The 12,044-nt window shown below is 31.4% G+C and overlaps 1 protein-coding gene across 2 annotated transcripts in view; it reads right to left on the bottom strand.

Moving 5' to 3' along the window:
- Positions 1-10,125: 10,125 nt before the first annotated feature.
- The window catches only part of LOC143196521 (NACHT and WD repeat domain-containing protein 2), a 35,857-nt gene continuing 33,938 nt past the window's right edge, over positions 10,126-12,044 (bottom strand). For both annotated transcript variants that reach the window (XM_076404256.1, XM_076404257.1), the window contains one exon: positions 10,126-11,327. In XM_076404256.1, the coding sequence (XP_076260371.1) occupies positions 10,981-11,327 (347 nt within the window). In that variant the 3' untranslated portion in view covers positions 10,126-10,980. The remainder of the gene's footprint in view (positions 11,328-12,044) is intronic.

Here is a 12,044-nt window from a genome sequence, read left to right as displayed (position 1 = left end):
AGGGATTTTGAAAGAACAATTAAACACTCGAATTATTTGCCGAAATGTTCGTAGATTTTGCAAGTACTACGAAATCTTTTCGATCATATCCCCAGTTTTCTGGTACTTCCGGGGTGATAGATTAAATGCCTTTGATTCTGCTGATTTGATTCTTTCATTTGTTTCATTTGTTATAAATTCGACCAGTTCATAGATATTCTTTCAGGATCCTGGATGCTTTCTGTGGTCATCACCAGTTTGAGGGTAGGAGACTATCTCCCTTCGAATTGGGTCCTGGTTTGTTCGAAATTTACTGAGTTGGCCTTGAAAATTTATTCCAACTAGTAGAAGATATTTTTTGTTGTAGGGTAACTGGAAGGAATTTTCCTGATCTTGAGTGGGTTTTCTTGGCACTGTAAGTTAACTCAGGAATGTGTGTAGGCCAATTTATATCACCTCATCTAGAGATTAATTTCTCAAATAAGGTACTCGACTCATGAACAATAATTAATTTATTAATTACCAGCTGATACCCACCCGCTTCGCTGAGTACAAGATAAAAGTTGATAGTGTAATAAAATTTGATGAAAATCGTTAATTTCAAAACAATAATAAATAAATATAAATAATAACAAAATATAATAATAATAATAAAATATAATAATATAGCTGATGCCTGTTTAGCTGGGCAAATTTAAATAAAGTATTACTTTTGGATTAGAAACTTTCTGCCTTCCAAAACCAACCATCCATTATTAAATGTATAAAATTTAAACCTTTTTTGTGTTGTAGTCACTAACAACTATGTAGAATAAATATTAAGTAACTAACACATATAAAATCAAAGTGCCCTAAAAAGTTCAAACGTTTGAATTCAGGTATGATGGTTAGGAAACGGTTAGTGACGTCATTGTTTCGTAGCGCTTTTAATAGGACTTAATATGGTGAATTTTGAAATTTTGTGTTTTTATTTCTGATAAAATTTTAGTAATCGCACTTTTAATTTTAATAAATGTATTTTTAATAATATATCTACGGTATATTATTATTATAAATTAATATTTTTGTGATTTTTTATTACTGTCATCTAGCTTATTTTTGGTTCACGACTGTCAGGTATTGTACTAATAGACAAGCTTGAGACCGTTATCAACAGACCCCTTTGATCATCTTCTATGGTACCTGGTCGTCACGTTTACAATCCCCCATTCATAAACCAGTCGGGTATCAGACTTAGTATATCTATATAGTCAAAATAGTGTAACAGCTGTTGTAATTGATTGAATTAATAGAAAATATATTGAATGTGTTTTTATAGGGCAAGAAATTCTTTGAATTAAGGTTCAGGTTTAATATTAAGTACCAAATATTTATTCATCCTATAGAATAAGTTATTGTCACCATTAGAATCAGGCAGTATAATCAAATATACCGGTATTTTTTTTTACAACAGACACTAAAAATAACTACATTTTTCCAAAAAATATCGGAAAATCGATACACATCGTAAAACTATTGATATCTTTTCGGCATCCTTAATATTAAAGATAGTAAAAATATCGGTACTTTTTAACATCTTTAAAACATAAAAATTTTAATTCACGGCTCCTCTACTTACAATTTTATTATTTGAATAATCAATAACTTTTCTATGTACTTCAAGATGACTGATTATATTTTCTAACAGTTTCTCTATGTATTTCATTTTCTTTTTTTAAATTAATTTTATCTTACGTTAGATATGCTTAGTACAGTTTTAATTTACAAATAAATTTATTATTACTTTTCATTTGTACCTGGATTAAGTACAAATGACTACAAGTAAGACGAGTCGAGAAAAGTGCTGCTGTCCAGCAGTTGTATTGCTTCCACGTTAGTACGATTTAGTATTCTTCTTTCGTGTTTCAAATCGAAATCTTTGATAACTTCGCAAATCCATTTGATTTCCGGGTCATCGTACAGTTCGTCGTTGGTTACGTAGCGATAGGCATTGGTAAACAATCGAAGAACCTTGTTTTGACAGCGTTGTATGACTAGTTGATTAGAATTTTTAGTGCAACCCTATGTTTGCACCCCATAGGTCCAAATTGGCTTTATAATTGTATTATAGATTAACCTCTTTGATTTTAGATCAAGTTGAGAGTATCTTCCGACTAACTAGAATAGTTGTTTTATTTTGGTGGAATCGGGCATCCATTGAGTGATATAATTAAGTTTTTATTATTTCGCCGCAATGAAAAATTAACGTAGACAGATTTGGAGCTATTAAGCTGAATTTTCCAATCTTTCGTCCATTTATAAATTTTGTTGACTACCACTTGTACTTTTTCTATTGCCCTAGGCCTTTTGTCATAATAATTGTATCGTCAGTAAAGGTTCCAAGTAGTGTTTCTTTTGTTGTTGGAATGTCAGCAGTGTAGAGCATATAGGAGAAGTCTTAAGACGCTACCTTGTGGAACTCCAGCCAAAATAGTTTTAAATGTCGAGAACGCAATTTCGTGCGATACTCTAAATTTTCTTCCGAAAAGATATGACTCCAGCAATTGACAATAGTTACGCGGTAACAATTTGCTCATTACACATTAATCCCAAATGCGGTAGTAGCGAAATAGACCTGAAAGATTCGACTTGTTCTGCAGGTTTGTCAGGTTTTTTGAGCATAATTATTTGTGCCACCTTAAAGCATTCCGGGACATGATTCAGCCTTAAGCAGGCATTAAATATATACGTTAACATGATGATTGCTTTTCGTGGAAGTTCGTTCGATAATCCAGGTGAAATATCATCTATCCAGGTGCCTTTTTTAGGATTGGGGTCATCAATTTCAGTGACAACTTCCAGTGGAGAAATTAGATTTAGATCTACATCGGGTTGATAAAGAGGAGATGTATCCATGGTAGATTCTATATTATTAGGTTGAAATATGTTAGCTAAGTATTGTGCGAACAATTCAGCTTTTTCATTGTCGTATCGAACACATTCATTTTCGATCATATTTAATTGGCGGTACTCGAATAATTGGTTTTTTAAATCTTCGAGTTGCTTTCCATAGCGAATAATCTTTGTCTGCTTGTAGGCTTAATTCACTTATATAATTTTGAAAGCAATTCTGTTTATATTCTTTGATCTTTTGATAAAAGTAGTTTTGTCTGCAGCTATTCTAGTTCTCTGCCATACTCTTTTAAGTTTTCGCCTTTCTTTTATCATTCTAATTCATTTAATTTCGAGGGGGTAAACTATTTCATATTCTGATTTCTCTCTTGCTATTGGGGTAGCATCTTTTGTAGCAGACCGAATTTGTTCAATTATATTTTTAGTTTGTTGCTCAAGATTATCTATACTTTTAAGTCTTACTTTTAAACTCTTCCATGAGCTTTTTAATTGTTTTTGTACAAACCTTGGCCTGACAAAGAACATAATAAAAAAATAATTATCCAATTTGCTGCAGTGGTTCCAAAGATATACGCGTACATACATTTTGGCGATTCTGTTTTATTTATTTAAATTACAATTTAAATAAACATCATAAGATTCTATACCTTTTACCGAAATTTATTTGACATTCTATAAGCAGCAAATTGTCTTTATTAGAGATGGTTAGAAGTCATCACAGAGTAGCATATAGTGTTAACTTAATACATATAATTTATACATATATTTAAGATTTTTTTGTTCTGTGTGTTATTGGTATAAATAAAAAATAATTAACTATAAATGTAAATAAACATTAGTTGAATGTAGATATAAAAAAAATTAAGTAATAACATAGCATATCTTCTGGCAATTATAATTAAAATTTTCTATAGGGCTTTTTCCCTTTTTCATATTTTTTTATTGCTATGAATTTAAATAAAATGTATTAAAACTCTTATCTTTTTGTTCCTAAATACTGAAAGCAGACTTATATTTTATATTTTATTTATTTGTTTTATTTATTTACTTGTTCAACATAAAAATTTATTAAGGCAAGTTATAATTACGTTTACAATTTTATTGTGACAATATAGGATCGGATAGTTAAAACGGTTAAATTGTATTACGTTAGAATGGAAGAAAAACACACCAAAAAGTAATATTTTAAGGAACATATTTTGTGGAACTCCAGCCGAAATAGTTTTAAATGTCGAGAACGCAATTTCGTGCGATACTCTAAATTTTCTTCCGAAAAGATATGACTCCAGCAATTGACAATAGTTACGCGGTAACAATTTGCTCATTACAGATTAATCCAAGTTATAATTACGTTTACAATTTTATTGCGACAATTTAGGATCGGATAATTAAAACGGTTGAATTGTATTGCGTTAGAATGGAAGAAAAAACATACCAAAAAGTAATATTTTAAGGAACAGCAACAAAAAATTAAAATATATGATATATATTAAAACTACTGCTGTGCTCTTATTATGGTAAAATCGAGGAGTTAAAAAGACATCTTGAAGATCTATTAACAATATAATAAAACAATCATGAGATACTATTTTATTTATAAAATTATATTGTATTGTATTATTGTATTATTTTATTTTATATTACTGTAAAATTAAATATAAACTAAGAGTGTATTCGGGCATCCATTGAGTGATATAATTAAGTTTTTATTATTTCGCCGCAATGCAAAATTAACGTGGACAGATTTGGAGCTATTAAGTTGAATTTTACAATCTTTCGTCCATTTATAGATTTTGTTGACTGCCACTTGTACTTTTTCTATTGCCCTAGGCAGAGATATATTTTTTGTCATAATAATTGTGTCGTCAGTAAAGGTTCCAAGTAGTGTTTCTTTTGTTGTTGGAATGTCAGCAGTGTAGAGCAGATATAGGAGAAGTCTTAAGACGCTACCTTGTGGAACTCCAGCCGAAATAGTTTTAAATGTCGAGAATCCAATTTCGTGCGATACTCTAAATTTTCTTCCGAAAAGATATGACTCCAGCAATTGACAATAGTTACGCGGTAACAATTTGCTCATTACAGATTAATCCAAGTTATAATTACGTTTACAATTTTATTGCGACAATTTAGGATCGGATAATTAAAACGGTTAAATTGTATTACGTTAGAATGGAAGAAAAACACACCAAAAAGTAATATTTTAAGGAACAGCAACAAAAAATTAAAATATATGATATATATTAAAACTACTGCTGTGCTCTTATTATGGTAAAATCGAGGAGTTAAAAAGACATCTTGAAGATCTATTAACAATATAATAAAACAATCATGAGATACTATTTTATTTATAAAATTATATTGTATTGTATTGTATTATTGTATTATTTTATTTTATATTACTGTAAAATTAAATATAAACTAAGAGTGTATTCGGGCATCCATTGAGTGATATAATTAAGTTTTTATTATTTCGCCGCAATGCAAAATTAACGTGGACAGATTTGGAGCTATTAAGTTGAATTTTCCAATCTTTCGTCCATTTATAGATTTTGTTGACTGCCACTTGTACTTTTTCTATTGCCCTAGGCAGAGATATATTTTTTGTCATAATAATTGTGTCGTCAGTAAAGGTTCCAAGTAGTGTTTCTTTTGTTGTTGGAATGTCAGCGGTGTAGAGCAGATATAGGAGAAGTCTTAAGACGCTACCTTGTGGAACTCCAGTCGAAATAGTTTTAAATGTCGAGAACGCAATTTCGTGCGATACTCTAAATTTTCTTCCGAAAAGATATGACTCCAGCAATTGACAATAGTTACGCGGTAACAATTTGCTCATTACAGATTAATCCAAGTTATAATTACGTTTACAATTTTATTGCGACAATTTAGGATCGGATAATTAAAACGGTTAAATTGTATTACGTTAGAATGGAAGAAAAAACATACCAAAAAGTAATATTTTAAGGAACAGCAACAAAAATTAAAATATATGATATATATTAAAACTACTGCTGTGCTCTTATTATGGTAAAATCGAGGAGTTAAAAAGACATCTTGAAGATCTATTAACAATATAATAAAACAATCATGAGATACTATTTTATTTATAAAATTATATTGTATTGTATTGTATTATTGTATTATTTTATTTTATATTACTGTAAAATTAAATATAAACTAAGAGTGTATTCAGTTTCTTTTTTTAAAACATACTTGTTGAAGGAATAAATATAAAACTCCGTGTAGATAAAAATATCCTACCTATCTCCGTTCCCAACCAAAATACATTTGTTTAAGTAAATAAACAAACGTTTATTTCAAGGTTTTTTATTCCAAGGAAAAAACTGAAACAAACAATCGCGTTGTAGAAATGAGCTCATCAAATGCCTTTGTAGGGCAATTCAAACGAATCAAAAAAACTGATCTTAGTGGCTGCATTGCTGGGACCACGCAGAATATTTCCTCGGTTTATCCTATTTAAGTTAAAACTCTATATAATACTCTGTGATTTAAATCAACATCATACGATTTTGTACCTTTTGCTGAATTTTATTATGGCTTTATATAAGAAGCAAGTTATAGAATCGTCATGGAGGATGGTTAAAGGTCATGTAATACATTTTCTGGCTTCGAATTTTCACTATATATCCTAGAGTTTCTCATGTAATTAAAGTAGTAAAAATATAAACAAATAGTACTTTACAATATATTTATTTCTAGTTATATAGGTATATTACACAACAATCACAACATAAAAATTGTAATATGAATCAATAATAGGTTTTAAGTTAGTTGACAAGTTGGCCCCCTTTCGACTCGGGGGATCTTAGTGGTGGATGTACATTTTCATTTCTTGGCGACTTAAATCTACTTACATCTAAGAGAGAATTGGCATTTCCATGTTTTTATGATGTACATAACTACATATTTGTTTTATAATATATGAGAAAAGTTTGGCAGTGAAAAGAGGGCGAAAAATCGAGTTAAAATGAATGAAATATTATGATAGGTAATATTTGCGAATGATATATATTCTAAAACATTTTTCGTTAATTGAATCGAAGGTATTTATTAGTCATTGTAAGTTAAGTGGTGCTTTCAACATCCAAGAGAAGAAAAATCACAGTAACCTTATCATCTCTCATTACTCACCATCTTCTTTAAACTCTTCGCTTAAATTTACTTAATTTAGTCACAATAGTACCGTAATATGAAAAGCGTATCTCCCCTGGTCTGTTCTCTAACAGATTCCGTTCGTGTATCAGTAACTTTAAATACATAGAAAATCTAGTAAACTATAAAAATAATTAATTTTAATAAACTAGGATAAACAACTCATTGTAATATAACAAATAAAATTACATAATATTTTGTTTTCATAAAAAATATTTACATCCATTTACGTCCCACATATTTTGTCTCTTGTCCCCTGGCTTTTTGTAATCCTTTAAGAATAGGGTTTGTTTACATTGTCGCGGAGATTTATGTCATTTATTCAGTTATGTGTAATTAACAAACTTATTAAGCAGTCTTTTTTAACAACGTAATAGGGTTTGCGTGTACAGTTATGAATTAGTGAATGTGGTCACATATCTTCGCTGGTAAGTTTTATACTGTGATTATTGATTTAATTATTTTATTATATTTATACATGTGCATATATTCTGCTATTTCTTTGTTAATTACGTACTGTAAATTATTTTTTCTGTTTTCTAGTAAAAAAATATCTCCCCAGATAATACCAGGGGAAATATTTTATGCTCAGGGGGGATATGAAAACGTCAGATCAAAGAATTTTTATAGTTAACACGTGGACACGTAATTTAGTCATTATACGTTTTTACTGTTTTATCTACTACCACAAATTTAATTAGTATAGAAGTATTAGTATAATTTTTATACTATACTAATTTAATCTCTTTATAATTTTTACAAAGTATGACAAAAAAGGAGGCGTGACAAAGCCTAGAATAAAAGGTGTAGCGCAAAGATTAAGGTACTAAGGCATAAAAATTAACGATAAATTCGTAATAACTGCGTACAAACATGAAAATCTACAAAATTGTGGAGAGAAAAAGCAAATAATAGGAGACCTCATTTAGCTATATTATCGAAAGTGGCAATTTATAAGTCAAGATATTGTCGACGCAAAAACTAAAAAACACAGACAACAAGGTGTGTTAAAAGCGCACTGAAGATGTTCCCATGGGATTTGGTTTTAGATTCGAAAAGTAATTTTGAAAAATTATTGAGTAATGAATTCAATATAGTGCACCAATATAAGGTTTTGTAAACAAACAAGAAATCCATACATTCAATTTAGCGAAAATTATCAAAAATATGCTGTAAATATTTAATCCTTTTATTTCGGAGGCTTGAAACAGCAATTAAGTATGCACAAAGTGGTGGTTTACACCAAAGAAATTGGAGAAGAGGAAAAATCCATTATTTCTCTCTAGGAATTTGGACCCATTAAGCTACAATGGTTCTGTTACTCAATACCGTAATAAGTAATACATCAATTATCTTGGATTATTCAAAGCTTACAGTATCACTATTGTGTTACTAACGACTGTTTGCAAATTGAAAGTCTGGTAATTAATAATTACATAATGAATAAATAAAGTTGACTCTTAAATATAGCTAGTTTTCCTTCAAAAGCAACGTTATCCATCCCCTGTTCATAAAGTATCTATTGTGTTACTAACGGCTGTTTGCAAATTGAAAGTCTGGTAATTAACAATTACATAATGAATAAATAAAGTTGATTCTTAAAAATAGCTAGTTTTCCTTCAAAAGCAACGTTATCCATCCCCTGTTCATAAAGTATCTATTGTGTTACTAACGGCTGTTTGCAAATTGAAAGTCTGGTAATTAACAATTACATAATGAATAAATAAAGTTGATTCTTAAAAATAGCTAGTTTTCCTTCAAAAGCAACGTTATCCATCCCCTGTTCATAAAGTATCTATTGTGTTACTAACGGCTGTTTGCAAATTGAAAGTCTGGTAATTAACAATTACATAATGAATAAATAAAGTTGATTCTTAAAAATAGCTAGTTTTCCTTCAAAAGCAACGTTATCCATCCCCTGTTCATAAAGTATCTATTGTGTTACTAACGGCTGTTTGCAAATTGAAAGTCTGGTAATTAACAATTACATAATGAATAAATAAAGTTGATTCTTAAAAATAGCTAGTTTTCCTTCAAAAGCAACGTTATCCATCCCCTGTTCATAAAGTATCTATTGTGTTACTAACGGCTGTTTGCAAATTGAAAGTCTGGTAATTAACAATTACATAATGAATAAATAAAGTTGATTCTTAAAAATAGCTAGTTTTCCTTCAAAAGCAACGTTATCCATCCCCTTTTCATAAAGTATCTATTGTGTTACTAACGGCTGTTTGCAAATTGAAAGTCTGGTAATTAATAATTACATAATGAATAAATAAAGTTGATTCTTAAAAATAGCTAGTTTTCCTTCAAAAGCAACGTTATCCATCCCCTGTTCATAAAGTATCTATTGTGTTACTAACGGCTGTTTGCAAATTGAAAGTCTGGTAATTAACAATTACATAATGAATAAATAAAGTTGATTCTTAAAAATAGCTAGTTTTCCTTCAAAAGCAACGTTATCCATCCCCTGTTCATAAAGTATCTATTGTGTTACTAACGACTGTTTGCAAATTGAAAGTCTGGTAATTAATAATTACATAATGAATAAATAAAGTTGACTCTTAAATATAGCTAGTTTTCCTTCAAAAGCAACTTTATCCATCCCCTGTTCATAAAGTATCTCAAGATATTGAGAGTATTACAAGATACATCTAATCTTTCCCATGCGTTGAGTATCCCTCTTCTTATAAAACAAGATACAGTTAATAAATTGACCGGCTACCCTGCAGATATGTACAAATGAGTTGTTTTAATAAAAATGTTGTAACATATAATTAGATTAAAATTCTATCGTGCCGCTTTTCTTAACCATCGATTACCTCTTAGCTTAGAATGACTCGCATACCTGGCTATAAATCGAGCACAATTAAAGGATTTTAGCTATATATATTTGCTGTTTTTGTAAAAAAAAACCTAGTTATTATACATTATTGGTTGTTATTTTGCTAGCATTCAGTAATCTTCACCAATTGGTGAATGCGCATTTCAAATATTTCCTGTATTCCTGCCTATAATTTCAATGCCTAGTGTCACGCGTTGTTGTTTATGAGAATAGTGGTTAGGTGTTTTTTTACTAGTTAATTTTATGTTTTTGTTAACATTATTCTTGGATTGGTTATATAATTATTTATTACTTAACAGAGAAAGTTAGCAGCTGACAATATGCTTGTAAAGTATGCATTTTAGGTCAAATTTTATAATTTAGTAACACTAATTTTATAGATGGCTAAGGAATAAAAGTTTATTTATGTCAAACAATATGAAAACATTGAGCAATATGACGTAGTTTTAATAAATACGATATGCGAAAAGGACTGCGGATGGTACTGCTACAAAAGAAAAATATGTTTAAACTTATATAATTACTAGTGCCCTGAAAATTATCTCAAAGATATAATGTGTAAACGTATTCATGTTGTCTGTTTTTTTTATGAGAGAAACAGTCCCACTACAGTTGTAACAGAAAAAATGTGAGTGGAATTGGTGAAGATTACTGTATTCTTATTTTACTGCATTACTGCAAACCCAATTTTCACTGCCGCCTATTGAAGAAGGGTAACAACGCGTGACTTGTTCTCTGCTAGTAAGGTAGCAGCAGCAACAAGTTCTGGTTCACGGTAAAAAAAACTTGCATCCGACGAATTGATAATGGTTTGTGTCCAGCGCAAACTCTAGCTTATCCATCTGATGAATTTTTACCAGTCCCTATCGAAAGATTTTATCGAACGCCATCATCGTGCAGTGCTGATGAGTCCGAGGATTGGTTTTGTCGAGTTACGTCGATGATTCGATAAATATCCCGCTTTCTAATCGATTAAAATTGGACCTGCGATAAACTAATCGATGTTTTTACGTCCTAAAGTGTCCTGTTGGCTCACTGGTCCGCATAGTCTCATTGAGTCCCTAATTTGGTCGATAAAATCGCGAAGATTAGCATCACTTGTCGTCGCTCAAATGCCATACTCTGTCCTGGTTCCGTTCGTCTCCGTAAACCTCCGCGGGCGCGACGGGTTCGAGTCCCGGACCGCGTAACTGTAACGTGACGAGGTTCGAGCGTCCCTCCAGTGCCAGCACCACGTAATTCCCGTTTAGGGTCACTTCGCAGGCGGTGATTTTCGTCGACGGCGTATAAACCGCCAGTAATTCGCCTTTGTTGACGTCCCATAGTCGTATGGAACGGTCTCGACAGCTTGAGTCCGTGGAAAGGCACAGTCCCCCGGAAGGATCCAGCTTGAGGCTAGAAACAGGAGCTGTGTGGCCACTCATCGAAGATCGACAGTTACCTGAAGAAATAAAAATTCCTCTTGAATATTTAAAGGTTGAAACCAAATCTCTATCGATATTTATTATAACTACTGATCACCCTATATTGTAACAGGTCAATTGAAAAGTCCCCGGCCTACCATAGTAACACATTTTTTTGGCAAATTTTTTTTTAATTCAACATAATTCCTTTCAAGGGTGATACACTGATTATAGCGACCCTCCAACTTTTCGATACCATTTTGTACTACGATTTGTCATTTGTCACTTCTTCATTCGACGGAAATATCTTCCCAGCGAGCATTCTTTTGAGATCTGAGAACAGGAAATAGTGGCTGGGGGTAAGATCTAGAAAATACGGTGGATGAGGAAGCAATTCGAAGCCCAATTCATGGATTTTTGCCATCGTTTTCACTGACTTGTGACACGGTGTATTGTCTAGGTGAAGCAGCACTTTCTTCATCTTCAAATTTGGCCGTTTTTCGCCGATTTCGTCCTTCAAAAGGTCCAATAACACTATGTAATAGTCGCTGTTGATGGTCCTTCCTTCGCTTTGGATCGGATTCATCATCTGCAGTTCACTCGAATGACTGTCAATTGGACTTCGGAGTGAAATGATGGAGCCATGTTTCATCCATTGTCACATATCGATGCAAAAACTCGGGTTTATTTTGCTTGATCATTGCTCCGAATCAACTCGTCGTTGTTTTTGGTCAAAAGTGAGCGGCAGAGCTTTC

The sequence above is a fragment of the Rhynchophorus ferrugineus genome, unplaced genomic scaffold (genome assembly GCF_030347505.1).
Source record: "Rhynchophorus ferrugineus isolate W39M unplaced genomic scaffold, kcgeb_rfMv2 rfM4, whole genome shotgun sequence".
NCBI classification, from domain to species: domain Eukaryota; kingdom Metazoa; phylum Arthropoda; class Insecta; order Coleoptera; family Curculionidae; genus Rhynchophorus; species Rhynchophorus ferrugineus.
The sequence above is the reverse complement of the archived record's forward strand: the minus strand, read 5'-3'. Positions and strand labels throughout refer to the sequence as shown.